General features: G+C 34.5%; 1 protein-coding gene across 1 annotated transcript in view; it reads left to right on the plus strand.

Annotated features, from left to right (window-relative positions):
• The window catches only part of stag1b (STAG1 cohesin complex component b), a 49,087-nt gene extending 33,690 nt beyond the window's left edge, over positions 1-15,397 (plus strand). Inside the window, exons 25-34 of the mRNA XM_056450468.1 lie at positions 1,174-1,313; positions 1,396-1,497; positions 1,587-1,735; positions 3,061-3,189; positions 4,901-5,109; positions 7,938-8,112; positions 10,739-10,852; positions 12,624-12,738; positions 12,873-12,953; positions 14,430-15,397. Of these exons, the coding sequence (XP_056306443.1) occupies positions 1,174-1,313; positions 1,396-1,497; positions 1,587-1,735; positions 3,061-3,189; positions 4,901-5,109; positions 7,938-8,112; positions 10,739-10,852; positions 12,624-12,738; positions 12,873-12,953; positions 14,430-14,453 (1,238 nt within the window). The 3' untranslated portion in view covers positions 14,454-15,397. The remainder of the gene's footprint in view (positions 1-1,173; positions 1,314-1,395; positions 1,498-1,586; positions 1,736-3,060; positions 3,190-4,900; positions 5,110-7,937; positions 8,113-10,738; positions 10,853-12,623; positions 12,739-12,872; positions 12,954-14,429) is intronic.
• Positions 15,398-18,245: the final 2,848 nt, after the last annotated feature.

Here is an 18,245-nt window from a genome sequence, read left to right on the forward strand (position 1 = left end):
AAAACGTGTAAACCCAGCTGAGGCTCAAACCAGCGACCTTCTTGCTGTGACGTGACAGCGCTACCCACTGCACCACCGCGCTGCCCCCTGAATCAAACAATAAAATAATATATTCCATTGAAACCAATATTTAGGGCAAAACACAAATAAAAAAAATATATAATAATACTAAAATTAATAAAATAACATTATAGATAAAAGGAACACATATTAGACCGTACAGCAATACAGAAAAAATTTTTAATACATATATGCAAAAGGTACAGCAGTAAAAAAATGATTAATTAATTTAGAAAATTATAAAAAAAGGAAGAAAAAAAAACATTTACGTATGCATGTTTTCTTTTTTTTTTTTATGTGAGAGAATAATGTCAAATTTTCCAGTATTACTGCAAACTGTATGCCTAATTATTTCTATTTGAAAAGACTGCATCAGATCATGCATCCAATGTACATAACTGGACGGAGAAGGATTTTTCTAGTATTATAAGCAGCCTTTTAGCAGTTATTAAACAGAAGATGAGTGCATTCAACTGTGAAACATTTGTAGGGTTTAAATAATGCAATTTATAAAACATTTATAATTATGCAAGATTTGTATTTCAAAAAAATTTTGTTTTATAAATGCTGTTTGACTTATGAATACTAAACAATGGATTTAAATTGATTTCCACAATATTACATTGCAGTTTTTATGATGACATATTTAAAATAGTAAAATAAAAATGTAGAATTTACATGCCTAAACTGTGATCCCCAACCTTTTTATCACTGCGGACCGGTCAATGCTTGACAATTTTACTGGGGACCGGGGGGATGGGGGGTAAGAGGTTGGGAGGTTAATAAGAGGTTAAGAGGTTAAATTTGGGTGCTCAAGTGAGCGAGATGTAAGCGAGAGAATATGGTCATTTTCCAAAACAAAAGATTTTAAAGACTCCGATAATAAATAAAATGGAAATAATTAATGATTTATTTCGTGGCCCAATACCATTTGAACCAATGATTTGAATACGCGGCCCGGTGGTTGAGGACCACTGTGCTAAAAGACATTAAAATTGAAAAGAGCCTTTAAAATTACATCAATACTTTTATTTTTCATATAAAATCTGCCTTGGTGAACAAGAAAGTTCAATAGTTTAAATGTTCTACTTCATGCTGTGTGGTTTCATTCAGAGGGTGACGAAGAGGATGAAGCCAATAAGATCGAGGCTCTTCATAAGAGGAGAAATCTGTTGGCTGCTTTCTGCAAACTCATCATCTACGACATTGTGGACATGCCCTCTGCTGCTGACATCTTCAAACAATACATGAAGGTATGAAAAACAAAATGGTACATGTAAAATCACATCAGTCTGTGTTTAAAAAACGATTAAAACAACTGGTGTTCATTTTCAGTATTACAATGACTACGGAGACATCATCAAAGAAACCTTGAGCAAGACTAGACAGATGGACAAGATCCAGTGCGCAAAGACACTCATCCTCAGCTTGCAGCAGGTATGATGCGATTGGGATTTTTAGGATGAATTCTGAATCTCCTAAAACTTTAATTCCTTATTAATGCATCAAATTTTCCCCATCTGCAGCTCTTCAATGAGCTGATCCAGGACCAAGGACCCAATCTGGACAGAACGTCCTCCCACGTCAGCGGCATTAAGGAACTGGCTCGTCGCTTTGCTCTGACATTTGGGCTGGATCAGATTAAAACCAGAGAGGCCGTCGCCACACTGCACAAGTAAGAAACTCCATTAACTCCATTGTTAGAAACTCTCGCTAGTTTTCACTGAGCAGTACGGTTCAGTACAGTACAGTACATTTCCACTGCCAGAAATACTATAATAGCAAACTGTACTTTACTACTTTTTGGGACCTTTTAGTAAAGGTATCCAGCACAACAGTACCAAAGTGTTGGAGCTAGACTTGCTGCTGAATGCTATTGAGCAGTTTCATGCAAATGTCAATCTTGTCATAAGTTTTTTTTTCATTAAAATAGCGACCAAAATTTGTGTTTCACAATACTGTAAACATACTCAAAAATGTCTCTGGTAAGTCAAATATAATAGTTTGAAAACATTGCCAAAGTCACACAAGTGGCAATTTCACATGTCACATCTATAATGGGGAGACGTCACATCCATAACGGGGAGACGTCACATCCATAACGGAGAGGCGTCACATCCATAACGGAGAGGCGTCACATCCATAACGGATAAGTGTCACATCCATAACGGAAAGGCGTAACATCCATAACATCCATAACGGAGAGACGTCAAATACATAACAGAGAGATGTCACATCCATAGCATAGTACGTTGTTTACTGTAAACTCGCAAACTTTTGTGGTCACATCCATAACGCATGTTCATTTTCATCATTTAAAATATAAAAAATGTTTACAGACTGATATTTTTCTGATCTCATAACATAATGTAGTTCGTTGTTTTGGAAAATATAAACAGACGTTTCAACGGAATGGTGGGCGGGGAGAACTAGCTCTTTTGCATTAAAGGCACAGGCAACAAAAACAGCTACAATGTTATAACAGCTCAAATTTCCCCCATTCAGAAAGGTATAATGAATAATCTGATGGATATTTTGAGCTGAAACTTTACAGACACATTCTGCAGACACAAAAGCCTTACCTTAAATCTTGAAAAAGGGGTAAAAATAGGTGCCCTTTTTAAAAGTTCTATATTGAAAATGACATTAGGTTGAATGGGTGTAATGTACTCAATCCATTTGACCAAAAGTCAACAAATGTATCTTTTTGGTCATGTACACAGTATGTCATTTTCTCTATAATGAATATATTTTTCAAAATGTCAATCCAAATTTTTTTGTGGTGTATTTTTTAGGCATTTTAGGTTCATACCAACATCTAGTAATAGCTTTTTTACCTGAAGCAAGGATGCAAGAAATCCATTGACCGCTTACCCAAATAATAAATAATGTTTGTTTTTTTTTTTGTTTGTTTATTTGTTTGTTTTTAATGATGTTCACTTGTATTTTGCTTTGTTTAATGTAAAATAATCCTGAACTAATGTCTTTTAACAACCATAGGGATGGGATTGAATTCGCCTTCAAGGTCCCGAATCCAAAAGGGCCAGAGTACCCACCACCAAACCTGGCTTTCCTGGAGGTTCTCTGCGAGTTCTCCTCCAAACTCCTCAGACAGGACAAGAAGACTGTGTAAGCACACAACACTCTACGATTTTTTTACGAGAACACATTGTGAAAGAAATATTCCGCTTAAATAATAAATATAGTTCACACACAAATTAATGTTGATAACCAAACCATTTCAGTTCCCTGGCCTACCCCTGCAATTTTTCCCACCACTGATGTTGGTGGTGGAGCCTGTGTCATTGTTTTTATGATAGCGATTATTGCGTTATTGTAAGACAGCATATTCCTGGTTCAAGGTTCCAATACCAAATCACAGACAATAACGTAACAAATACTTTAATTTCACTTCTGCTGTCATTTGTTTTTCATCATATGCTTTATTTCATATTCCTTCCACTTTAAAATACATAATGATCAATGAAGGCTTTTGTTGTGCTCTTCTGACACTTTGCCTAAATGAAACTTGTCGTTTTATATAATGCCTAGGAATTGCATAGAATGCCTAGGAAAAGTATGCAAAATCTTAGCAAAAACTGGTATTTCATAAGGTAATAAGGTATTCATACAATACCGGGATCACACACAATGCAGGTAGCATATACTTTTTTCTTATTTATCCCAAAATAATGGAAGTGAAGCATGCCTCATACTTTAAGTGAGGCACATTGTAATATGGCAGCTTAAAATGTTATCTAATCTGATAAACAATTATGCATTTAAACAAAACTGTTTAAATCCATTAAAATAGGAGTTTGGTCACCTAACATCTTTAGGAACAGAAAGATGCATTTAAAATCAGGACAGTTATTGCAAAATAAAATTACAAACTACAAAATTTCAACAAAATTTTATATTTTTTATGTATCTCTTGTTTTTTGTTTTTTATTTAATATTTTCCCCCAACATATTTATTTGTGTGTGCAGAGTCTTTGGACTGTGATCTTACTTTTTTTGTTGTTGTTGTTGTTAGATTCACAAATATATTATTGTAAAGCATGCTATAGAAAATATTCATTTAAAAGAGAGATCTGTAGGTGGTGTACTTGTAACAACAGGTCAGGGACAACAGTGGTTCTTATTTCTCTTATTGAAGAGATTAGTCAGGCAGACGCAGACAAATGGTCAGGACAGGTGGCAAAACAACAGGGAGAATAAACAAAGTACGGGGCAAAACCACAGAAAGGCAGGACAAGGGAAACGCTTTGTAATGCTAATAGAAAACAAGAGTGTGCGTGTGCGTGTGCGTGTGTGTGTGTGTGTGTGTGCGTGAGGTGTATTTAAAGTCTTCACAAGCTTCAGCTTTGTGTTTGCAGTCAAGGGGGATCTGGGCCAGGTGTGTTAGTGCAGGGAATTATGGGAATTGTAGTTCAGTTCAGTGGCAGATGTGTAACTGAGTTCATAAAAGGAAGTATTCCCTAACAGCTTGCAAGGGCAACACTGCTGGTGATCATAACAGTACAAATTTATGCTGAGCACTGTAAATACACAAACATACATGGATGCATACACACACAAACTCAAATCTTTTGCTAATAAAATAAAGTAGTAATTAACTTTTTCAAATAAAAGTATAGCACATTGCAACCAGGGTCTCATTCTTCAAACAAACTTCTTTTTGTCACGAATGTTGACAACGTGTATTCTCGTATATAGTATATAGAAAGTCATTGTTTATTGCTATTTTTCATAAATGAACATCATAGAATTTGATCAGCATGGAATAACATACTAATGCAACTGATTTGATTCACTGTTTAATGTGTTCCTCCCACAGTCACTCTTACCTGGAGAAGTTCATGACGGAGTATATGATGGAGAGAAGAGAAGACGTGTGGCTGCCTCTGATCGCGTACAGGAACTCTCTGTTGACGGGAGGAGATGATGATCGTCTGTCCGTCACTACCGGAGCCTCCTCCACCAGCAAAGCCAGCACAGTCCGCAGTAAAAGAGGCCGACCGCCACAGCACAAAAGAAGACCAGACGGTACGACACAGCCTTTAACATTTCAAAACCTTACCATAACATGCCAAAAAAAGTATTACAGTTATTATTCCTATCAGAATTATAATTATTTTTCATATCCGTTAATATCAACACTTATCATAGTAAATGTCAAATGTCTATTTCTGTCAAGTTTAAAGGGCGATAGAGAAACCAAAGAGATAATAGTTAATAACCATAACGTTTATTCATTTATTTTCCTTCGGCTTAGTCCCTTATTTATCAGGGGTTGCCACAGGGGAATGAACTGCCAACTATTCAGGCATATGTTTTACGCAGAGGATGCCCTTCCAGCCGCAACCCAGTACTGGGAAACACCCATATATTCTCACCTTGGCACACACTCATACACTACGGCCAATTTAGTTCAACCAATTCACCTATATCGCATGTCTTTGGACTGTGGGAGAAACCGGAGCACATGGAGGAAACCCACACGAACACCGGGAGAACATGCAAACTCCACACAAACACCCACTGGCCCAGCCAGGACTAGCGACCTTCTTGCTGTAAGGTGACAGTGCTAACCACTGAGCCACCATGCTGCCCTATTACCATAATATGCCAAAAAACTATTTACAATACTTTTTTAGATCCATTAATATCAACACTCATCATTGTAAATGTCAAATCTCAGTTTCTTTCCAGTTTAAAGAGTGATAAAGAAACCGGAGAGTTAAAAGTTAATTTAGGCCCAATCCCAATTCTATTTTTGTACCCCTTCCCCTTCCCCTTGGCCCTTAAAAATTAGTGTGAAGGGGAAGGGCTTCAAAATTTACCCCTAAGAATTGGGACAGCATTACAGCACCTGCACACGTCATTGTCATCGCGATCTCTTGCTTCATATGAGATCAGACGATGGCGACTGCTGTAGTTATTCCAGTTGTGTTATTTTTTTACATTTGTCTTCAGGAAATCACTGAAGGCATATATTATGTTATCATAACCGTCTAATGTGGCCATAAGATCGTAGCTATACTGCGCATTTACACCCTGGCCATATTCATCCATTCATCCAAAAACAACATTAACATTATAGCAGACACTGTAAAAAGCTCATTCCCAGCCACTAGCCTTTTTTGACAGGGTATTCGAGGGTCATCCAGTGTGAGAATGTTGTGGGACTGCTATACAGGAGTTATTATTAGGGATTATAGATAGCAAAATTTAGCCTGATTTATTTTAGCGTTTTTTATAAAAGTATGACAGTAAAAGACAAACGTGGTTATGATTTTATTAAAACATGTGTTTGTTTGTTGTAAAAATTTGTAATAATGACAAAAAATACTAATTTGTGGATCTTCTTACTTCCGGGTGCAGCGATCCTGCCGTTGTAACTGGTGTATTCTGGGAAATTTTCTTACCCCTTGGTTTCAAGTGTGGTCCTGAAAAATCTTCATTCTAAGGGGTATCTACCCCTTCCCCTTAGCGCTACGCCTTCAAGCTAAAGAGAATTGGGACACCCCCTACCCCTTCACGGGAACGTGCAAAACTAGGGATGAGGGGAAGGGCTAAGGGGTAGAATTGCAATTGGGCCTTAAAGGACCCTTTTATTGTTGTAACATTAAAAACATCAACCAAATGAAAAGTTCACAAACCTGAGGTACAATATTTCTGATAAATATTATAAAAACTTGTGCTGATTACATTTTGGCAGCCTTTTTCCTTAACAACATATCTTAATGGAGAAATTTTGTTTCGATTCTGCATGTTCTTACAGGTGACCTGAAATCATAAAAACAGACAACTTTTGTATTTAAATATTTTAATTTAATTGATTTGTGATAATTGTATGTAAAAAACAAGCCTGAATATATTAAGAATACTTATACATGCTATTGCTTTATAAAAACTATTACAGTAATTATATTATATTACTCCTTTATTACATTTAATACATGTCTGCCACAATAGCAAGAGATCAATCTGCATGTAAACAAACCTAAACTCGCATGAACAGACAAACAGAAAAAAAAAAAAATGACTTTGCCAAGTACGATGCGATCCTGGATTAACATCTATGTAGATCCTGGAACATAATTTTTGTTCGAAAATGTAATCCACACCTATTCCATACCCCTAAACCCAACCATAACTGCTAATTATTCCCAAAATCAGAGAAAAAGAATAGCTGCATAACAATCATGTAGAAGTGCATAAATCTAACTGTACACCTAAACTTAACATAAACAGTGAACCTATCACTTAATTCTGATTGGCTGATTGGAATGTTGTTCCAGGATCAACATAGATGTTAATCCAGGAACATGTCCTACTTGGTGAAATCAGGTTGGCAGTGGTGTAAAATAAATAAAACATAAGTGCCATTTAGTTGTTATAAAGCTATAGCATGTATACTTAATATATTCAGACGTGTGTTTCACATACAATTGTCAAAAATCAGTTCAATTAAAACTGGAATATTAAAACACAAAAGCCTGTTTTTCTGGTTTGATTTCAGCTGTGAGAACATGCAGGAACTAAAAATAAATTGCAAAAAGGAAGAAAAAAGAAATTGGACACCAGTTATCATATTTTACACACAAAACAATGAACACTGACCTTATTAGTCAATTGTTCCTCACTTGAACTCACTTGAGATATTCAGCAGTGTCAAAAAATGTATCTTGTATATTAACTTTAAAAATGTTTTATCTAATTTATGTATTCATTTGTTTGTTGTTTTTAATTGTAACTTTTTTTAATGAAATGCCATGAAAATAGCCTTTGCTGCTGACGTCATTAAGTAAAAATACATCATAATCTTGTCCCTCACTTCTGACTTTGTTTTTTGTGTGTGTTTTTGACAGAGGAGAGTGTTGAGGGATCGTGGGTAATGCGTAATGACACACTGCAGACACCAGGAGGCCTCCACACTCCTCAGCTGACGTCTACTGTCCTGAGAGAAAACCCCAGACAGGCCGCAGATCACATCCCCGACCAGGACTCTTCAGAACCGGGATCAGAACCAGACTACATGCACAAGTATGAGTTTAAGTCTACGAAAAACAGACTCAAGCTCAGAGCCGTTTTACATTCTCAGGGTTCCCACGCTTCTTGACAGTACTTGAATTTTAGACGTATGTATGAATTCAAGTCCAGGGGTCCGTTCTTCATACGTGGATTACCCAATTAGCTGGATTTGGTTATTGACGATTTGACACGATCCAGGATCATTTAATTCTTTAAAACTTATCCGAGAGTTGTTGTCTTAGCAACAGTTCTGGTAGCTTAAACCTGCAGGTTTATTTCATATAAACAGGATTAGATGGGGTCACACTTGGAAAAATAGTAATAGTTAAGGCAAGTTATTGTATAATGATGGTTTGTTCTGTAGACTGTCTGGAAAAAAATTTGCTTAAAAGGGCTAATAATTTTGTCCTTAAAATCGTTCATAAAAGATATAAATCTGCTTTTATTCTAGCCAAAATAAAACAAATAAGACTTTCTCCAGAAGAAAAAATATTATCAGACATACTGTGAAAATTTTGCTCTGTTAAACAATATTTGGGAAATATTTATAAAGAAAAAAAATTCAAAGGGGGCTAATATATATATATATATATATATATATATATATATATATATATATATATATATATATATATATATATATATATATATATATATATATATATATATATATATATATAAATAAAATTTAGGCAATCTGCACTCCGAAATAATAGTAGCCTACAAAGACTATCACAGGTCTGTTCTGCTTAAGGGGTTCAAAGAGAACATTTATTAATAAAAATAGGATCGCGTACTATTTTAAGGTACTGACCCAGCTTAAGAACAATTTGTGTATGATAACAGACATTCACAATATACAACTTTTTTTTTAAAGGAATAATAATTTATGCAGTCATGCACTTGTTTTGACAGCTAATATGATGGTGATTTGTTGCTTTGCAAAAGTTTCAGACACCTTTACTGACATCAAAATGTTTGTTTTTTTTGATGCAAAATTTAAGAAACTTGCAGATTAAGAAACTTGAATAGGCCTACTATAATAAAGAAAATCTGCTCTAAATGTAAAACTAAATAAATAGCTAAATACTCTTGACACATGAAAGTGTAAAGCCTGTAGCCCACAACAAAAGTGGAAAGGTTATTGCGTATCACATTTAACAAACCGTTTACTACCAATTTTATGTAATTGTGCTCGTATGGATAATTGAATATTAATCAGATGATGTCATTATGCTGCTGTACCATCAGCCAATTGTTGCATTGCTGATCATGATTTCGTGGACCGATAGATCTATCCTTCACAATACATGCAGTGATCTCAGATCAGTTCATCTAGATATTTTAATCTGATTTACGAACTTGTTTGAAGAACCAAATTAGCCAGAGATCAGTTATCAAGCACTTAAAATTCATGGTAAAAAGCCTCTGTTGTACCATCACTGCAATATCTTAAAAAAACATAGTCTCTTAAGTTTTGATAATATTATTAAATATTCCAATATTTGTTTTGTTTTTAAAATTATTCACAATCTTTCTGCTTTTAAAAAAAAAAATTAAATTCCAAATTAGAGAAAACATTGCCAACGACACGTTCTGTGGTAAGAAGGGAATGTTTTGCCCCTAGACGTAAGACCTCTTCTGGTCAATCTTCTTTTATTTATAAAGCCTCAAATCTATGGAATTCTCTCCCAACAGAAGTAATCACACGTACAAATTATAAGATGTTTTCACGTCTGACTAGGAGGTGGTTTTTGTTAAATCAAATTTGTACACACTGAGTGAGATGTTTTTGATTTGTCAGTGTTTTAGTTTATATGCAATAATGCCTGTATGTTTTAAACTGACTTTTTAATTAATTGGATATTATTGTTTTAATTGTTACCTGTCCAGGGACTGCAGGTGAAAAATAGCAATCCTGCTACAACCTGGCACAATGCATCTTTCCTTTTTGAGGTTAATGTAATTTTTGTGCATGTCCCTGTTAAATAAATAAATTCACTAATTCAAATAAGATTAAAAGATCCAGGATATGCCAAATCATCTTAGATCATTTAAGCGAGGTAGGAAGAATTTACCTCTGGAAAGTACTTAAAAACAAACATGGTCCCTAAAAGTGCTTAAATTTAAAATTGATGGTGTTATTTTAGCAATAGTATTGTGCTGCTTTCAAAAACTGAACAAAAAACTATGAAATTCTTAATATAAAAATTGAAATGTTTTACAAGAACTATGTCAAATCATGCATTTTACCATTATTTCAGAAACTGCACTTGAATATTGCCAGTATTAAATGCAACTAATTGTATTAAAGTTATTTGAAAATGACTGTTTAAAGCAGTCTGCATTTTTGAAAATTACACATTCAAACATTATTACTGATATTTTATGTAAACATAAAGTGAATAGTTAAGTACTTGAAGGACTTTCATGGCCCTATATATGCTGTTTAAGGTGCTCGATTTAAAATTATTAGTCCATGAAAGTCCTTGAATTTGGTGTCCATGAAAGAGTGGGAACCCTGCATTGTGGAGGAACATTTTGCTGAACGTAGATCATACTGATTTGTATTGCAATTTGAGCTGCAGCTGAAGCAATTGTGAGGCTGTTGTTGCATCACTTTATTCCCTGATTTCAGCCCTCAGATGCAGATGTCGTGGTTGGATCAGCAGAAGATGGAGGAGGTGAACCGAAAAGAGAGAAGCGGGATGAACTACATGAAATCACGCAGCGCTGGAGTGAGACAGCAAGTGTACGTGATCATAATCACACCAAAGCAGATGACACTTCTCAAAGCTTTGAGCCCTTTGCTGAAGCAGTAAGACACGAGAAGGCTTCACAGCAGTTGTGTGCAGTTTCTAAAACTGTTTAACTGCAATGTTAAATATTTTTGAAAATAAGTCGAAATATATTGTTAATGTATGCTTATATGTGTATTTGTTTATATATGTATGAAATATAAAATGTATCTGTAAAATGTATAAATTATTAAATCTGAATCATTAGCCCTACTGAATTATTAGCCCCCACTGTATATTTCCCTCAATTTCTGTTTAACGGAAAGAAGTTTTTATTTTCAGCAATTTCTAAGCACAATAGTTTTAATGACTCATTTCTAATAACTGATTTCTTTTATCTTTGTCATGATGACAGTACTTAAGTTAATTATGCAAGGTAGGGTAATTAGGCAAGTCATTGTATAACGATGGTTTGTTCTGTTAACCTTCGAAAAAAAATATTGCTTAAGGGAGCTAATAATATTGATAACTGCTTTTATTCTAGCCAAAATAAATCAAAATGCTTTCTTCAGAAGAAAAAATATTATAGAAAATACTGTGAAAAATTCCTCGTTCTGTTAAAAATCATTTGGAAAATATTTGAAAAAGACAAAAAAAAATCATAGGAGGTCCAATAATTTTGACTTCAACTGTATATAAAATACAGAGCACAGTATAAATGAGTACACCCCCTTGGAATCAGGGTCCCCGTGGGGTCTTAAAGACTTAAAATGTCTTAAATTTCAAAAACTAAATTTTAGACCTTAAAGTCTTAAATTCACTGAAATATTGTCTTATAGGTTTTAAATCATTTTAAACCGGTCTTAATTTTCCTCTGTCCAAGTAAAGCTACCCAATTAGGCTGACATCCATCAAATCACCAACAATACATCTCAATAAAACTTTTCTTTTTTAAATATATATATTTTTTTTTAACTGCAAGATCAGCGGGATCCAATTTACAATAGCTGTTTGAATTTTTTACAGCAATTTCTCATGCCAATTTTTTACAGACAGTCACTTCCTTGTAGGTGACTGATAATAACGCACATCAGCGAGCCTAAGATTTGTCAACAACATTAAAATAATTATTTAAATAATTAATTATTAAATAATAATTAATTACGAGAATTCTCCAGTTGACAAATAAACTTATACATCAAATTCCTCATCAAAACAAAAAATCATCGAACTTTTACCTTACAGAATAAATCACTTGCGCTGCGCCATCTAGGTTTTATAACAGAATCCTCATACAGGCATTCTGCGCAACCTGCAGCTTATGGAGACTCTCTTTTTAAATGATATTACAAAAGAGCTGTATATAAAAAAACTTCAGTATGTTGTAAAGAGGTTTACCTTAACCCGCTCTGAACACGTATTACATTTTCTCACCAGCATATTTGATTGAGCATATAACTTATAACTTTCACTATACATATAATCATCATCATCATATTATTATATTAATTTGGGTGTAATTTTTGCAGACAGCATACACTTTATACAAGGCCAATGCTTATTTTATTCTATATCATTAATAATAATTTATTAATATTAATATAGAATTTGTTATACATTTCAAGTAAATGTAATATTATATAATACTACTAATGGATACTTTAAAAAATCTATTTACTTAATTTATTAAATTGTAACCCTTAATAAACAAATAATGCCTAATCACAAAACTAAAGCTGAAAGATTGAATCCATCAGATCATTAATTAAACCTGATTCTTTCTAGGCGAGGCCTCATGGAGGATGACGCTGAGCCTATCTTCGAGGACGTGATGATGTCATCGCGCGGTCAACTAGAGGACATGAACGAGGAGTTCGAGGATACTATGGTCATAGATCTGGTAAGAGTTCACAGATGTGACGAGTCCTTCAGTGTATTTGTGATGTTTCTGCTGGTGGTCAACACGAATCACAACATCTGTTCGTCAGTTAAATGACTTAATCTTCTGATCTTACCTTACGTTTCACATTTCAGCCGGCGTCGAGAAACCGAAGAGAAAGAGCCGAACTCAGACCAGACTTTTTTGACTCTACAGCCATAATGGAAGACGATCCTGTAAGTAAACCAGAGGAAATTATTAGCTATAACTCGTTTTAAAGGGCACCTATGATGAAAAGCATCTTTTGTAAGTTGTTTGGACAGAACTGTGTGTAGGTATAGTGTGTCCTTATATTTAATTTCCTGATGTTAAAATAGGATCCAAACCCTCCCATTTTGAGGCCCACCACAACATGATATAGGAGTGCAGTTTCCCCGCTCACCGAATTGATTGACAGACGCATATTAACATGTCTCCATAGTAACGCATAGAATCATATCAACAAGACAGGACATGTCCAAAGCAACTGGGATTAAAAGATCTGTTCAGCTCTCTGTGATCATCAATCATCATCAAATGTGGAGAGAATGAGTTTTACAAGTTTAAAACGTTTTAAAAACAGTGCATGTTTGTAATGAATTACAGCGATTTTACCGAATTTTATAACAACATTGTCTGGGACTCATCATTGCAGAAAGGCTTGAATTGCCTCCACAACAAATATATCAAATAATAGCCGTTGGAAAAGTTCTTCTTTTATTAAGTATCTTAGTAAGTGAGATCTGCGTCATTCTGGTCTGTCACTGTGCTGTTTATCTACGTGAAGGCTACAGCTCTGACACACACGTGGGAATGGTGGGTGGGGAGAACTATCTCATTCGCATTAAAGGCACAGGCAACAGCTACAATAGATTCGATTTTTTTAGATTAGATTCAACTTTATTGTCATTACACATGTACAAGTACAAGGCAACGAAATGCAGTTTTAGTCTACCCAGCAGTGCAATAGCGGCAAATGCAGGATACAGGTATAAGTTATATAGTGCAGTTATAGAAAAACTATGGTGATATTTACAGATGGATGTACTCTGAACATTATATACAGGTTGTATTAGCTATGAACAGAGATTAACAATAAATGAATATATGTACAGGATACTATTAATAATCAGAAGTGTGCAGACAGATAAAAATAATTAGAAATGTTCATGTGCAGTGGGTATGTACAGTTCAAATAAATGAATCAGTGCAATGAATATGTGCAAACTTTAAATGTGCAAATGTTAAATGATGATGAGTGCAGTGATTGTGAGGAGTATAAGTTAGAGGAGTGTTGGGGGGTGTATTGGGGGGGCAAAAGAGTCAGTGAGGGGCAGAGTTCAAAAGGGAGACAGCTCTGGAGAAAAAGCTGTTCCTCAGTTTGCTGATTTTTGTCCGGGGGAGCCTGAAGCGCCTGCCGGAAGGGAGGAGAGAAAACAGTCTATGAGCAGGGTGAGAGGTGTCCTTAAGAATACTGCGTGCTCGGCAGTATATCATAACAGCTCAAAATTCCCAGATTAAAAGAAGAAGAATAAATAGTCTGATAGATGTTTTGAGCTGAAACTTTACAGACACGTTCTGGAGACACAAACGATTTATCCTAAATCTTGAAAAAGGGGTCAAAAAGGTGGCCTTTAAGAAGGAAATGCTAATCATCTGCTCTTTTCCAACAGGGATTTGGAATGCAGATGTTTTAGGAGAGATTTCAAACTCGACGGGTGATCGCAACCAGCAACCAACAAGAATCACTTCAAATGTTTATTTTGTTCTTTTTAAATGGCAGTTTCACACAACTGTACGCAGGCATGTGAACTTTCCTCTCTTACTTTTCGTCGTCAGCCCATGATCCCATTGTAAGGCTTTCCTGTCAGTCAGCATTTCCTTCAGTTCAGATGGACCATAGAGAGCCTGGAAAATCCTCAACGGCTATACGATTTCAGCATCATCTTGACAATATCAGTTTCTCTTTTTTACATATCATATCTATTGATTTCTCAGAGCAGATGCGGTTTAATCAGACATTTGTGTGACGCTGTTGAGTTCTAGATACGTCATCGCCAATTCAAGTTCTGGCTTTGGTAAGAAAGTATTCATACTACAAGTTCATCCAAAAGTACTATTGGCCTTAAATTGATCATTTGGTTGTTTGATTGCTCAGATTTAGCAGATGAATTGAAGCCCACATTTTTTTTAAAAAGCTAAAGCTGTTATTTGAGGAGGAAGTACAGGGGAGTATTCAATACTTCAGACACTGGTTATGTGTTTTATACGGATATTTTGTTGAAGAACTCATTTGTTCTGATTTTAAAGAAGTTTACCTCCTCTTGTTTAGAGTCTGCTCAGTGATTTACCTTTTTACTGTGCGTTTGTGGAAACATTGTAGCTTTTCACACAATACTGTATTGCTGTGAACATTTCTTGGTGGTTTATTGGGCTTTTATGTCCATCTGAATCTCCACGGAGCAGGTTTTTGATTGGACCTGTGTGGTGTTGAAGAGTGATGTCAGATCCCGCGTTTTGACCGGTGCTTTCCTGTTTCAAGACTCCGGTCAAACTGCGGGATTGTCATTTATTTTAACCTTTTCACTGTTCAAACGTTGCTTTTTTAAAAAAATGTTTAAATAAAAGTATTTAAAAGTAATGATGAGTATTTTCTGAAGGGTTTTGTGAAAGCTACTAAGTTCTTGTTTTAATACACTTAAATCGTTGCTATGCACAAAGTTTGTTTTGGGTATTCTTAGACCATGTGGGACATTGTGAAGCACATCTAAGTAAAAAAATAACATTCTCCTCCAATCTCCATGGAATAAGGAGAAATCTTAGAAACAGGGAAGGAACAGTAAGAACTGTGTCAACAAACATTGGTTTTATTGGGAAACGGGCTTTCAGCCAACATATTTATGCCATCAGGGAGTGTGTGTCGACGCACATATCCATACACACACACACACACACACACACAGTGAAAAATGTCTGTAAAAAAATCTGAAAAATGCTATTGCTTGTATTGTGACCAAATCAAGGTTGTCGGTCATTTAGAGCTTTTTTTATTGTAATTGGGTGACACAGTGGCTCAATGGTTAGCACTGTGGCCTCACAGCAAGAAGGTCGCTAGTTCGAGTCCCAGCTGGGTCAGTTGGCATTTCTGTGTGGAGTTTGCATGTTCTCCCCGTGTTCATGTGGGTTTCCTCTGGGTGCTCCTGTTTCCCCCACAGTCCAAGGTCATGTGCTATAGGTGGATGGAATAAACTAAGGTGGCTGTAGTGTGTGTATGAATCTTTCCCAGTACTGGGTTGCAGCTGGAAGGAGTGGGATAAGTTGGCAGTTCATTCCACTGAGGCGACCCCTGATGATTAAAGGGTCTAAGTCGAAGGTAAATTAATGAATGAATGTAATTATAAATCAGGGTTATTAGAAATTGAATCTTCTGAAGATAAAACATTGGTACCGTGTTCATAAATATGAACACGTGAAAACATCTTTTTTGTTTATTCAATGCAAAAACAACCTTATAAATAAATGAAATTATTTTACAATTGGAAGAAATGTCATGTATACTTTGAGCAGAGAGAAAGAAATATAGATAGAGAAAGAGAGAGAGAGAAATATATACAGTTGAAGTCAGAATTATTAGCACCCCTTAGAATTTTTTTCTTTTTTAAATATTTGGCAAATGATGTTTAAAAGAGCAAGGAAATTTTCACAGTATGCCTGATATTTTTTTCTTTTGGATGAAGTCTTATTTGTTTAATTTCGGCTAGATTAAAAGCTGTTTTTAATTTTTTTTAAACCATTTTAAGGACAAAATTAGTAGCCCCTTTAATCTATAATTTTTTTCAATAGTCTACAGAACAAACCTTCATTATATAACTTGCCTAATTACCCTAACCTGTCAAGTTAACATAATTAACCTACTTAAGCCTTTAAATGTCACTTTAAGCTGTATAGAAGTGTCTTAACAAATATCTAGTCAAATATTATTTACTGTCATCATGGCAAATATAAAAGAAATCAGTTATTATAAATTAGTTATTAAAACTATTATGTTTAGAAATGTGTTAAAAAAAATCTGTTAAACAGAAATTGGGGAAAAAAATAAACAGGGGGGCAAATAATTCTGACTTCAACTGTGTGGATAGATAGATAGATAGATAGATAGATAGATAGATAGATAGATAGATAGATAGATAGATAGATAGATAGATAGATAGATAGATAGATAGATAGATAATTGTGAATAATAAATAATTATATTATTTATTCATTCATTTTCTTTTCAGTTTAGTCCCTTCATTAATCTGGGGTCACCATAGCAGAATGAACCGCCAACTTATCCAGCATATGTTTCCAGCCACAACCCATCACTGGGAAACATCCATACACACTAATTCACACTCATAAAATAATTATATAGTACATTATAATATATAAATGATATTTTGATAATTTATTTTGCAATAAATTATAAATAAAATAATGGCGATATATATAAAGTTGGTATATAATATTAACGTATTGATGAAGTTTAATTCAAATTATCTAATAAAACTGTAAAAACCCCTGCAAACATAATGCACTTGAAAAACCGTGCAGAAAATAAAATGTATTAATTGCTGTACGCGTTAGATGGCGCTGTTGAAATAATAAATCCAAAGATTTCAAATGTTCTTTTCTGCACTAGCTTTTTCAACACACACACACACACACACACACACGCACACACACACACACTTTCGGATAAAGTTTTGAAATGCACAGGTTAGGAGAAGGCTACAAAAACAATTCAGAGGCTGGAAAAGTTATTTGGAATTCTAAATTACATTAAAAGTTATTTAGAATGTGATTCGATTTCAGGCAGTGTTACAATTATTTTAAAGAGGTATGGCGATTTTACAATATTTTATTTTTTATGCCATACCCCTTTAAAATAATTAATTTATTATTTTGTAAGTATTTTTTATTATTAGGTCATGTCAACAAATTAACATTAATACAGTTACAAAAAAAATTAAAGCTAGAAATATAGATAAATTAATGCAAATACCTTAAAATTGTATTTTATTCATACACACGCACACACACACACATACATGTGCACGCGCGTTTTAACTTTTAAAAATGACAATAAATTTAATTAAAAATTGGAAGAAGTGTTACAGGAAGAAGTGACCCTACAGATTAAAACAAATATTAACTTTTTATTCAAACCCTAATAAATTCAGAGGAAAAATGAAAGATTTAAATGCTTAACTAATTTTCCACAGATATATTTATATAAAATAAGGGGTTTGAAGGAGCGTTGCATTATGTTAAGGACGCACTGAATAAACTATAGACCATTTTTGAGGGGTGTACACCACAGCAATGGTCCCAACGTATTTCCTATTTTACAATTTTAATTTCTACAGCTTCCGAGAATCCAAAAGGAGCCACAAATTGATAAATGATGTTATGTTAGCTGTTTTAACATGAAGTTATGATTGAATTGC

Source organism: Danio aesculapii, chromosome 24, assembly GCF_903798145.1.
Source record: "Danio aesculapii chromosome 24, fDanAes4.1, whole genome shotgun sequence".
Lineage (NCBI taxonomy): Eukaryota > Metazoa > Chordata > Actinopteri > Cypriniformes > Danionidae > Danio > Danio aesculapii.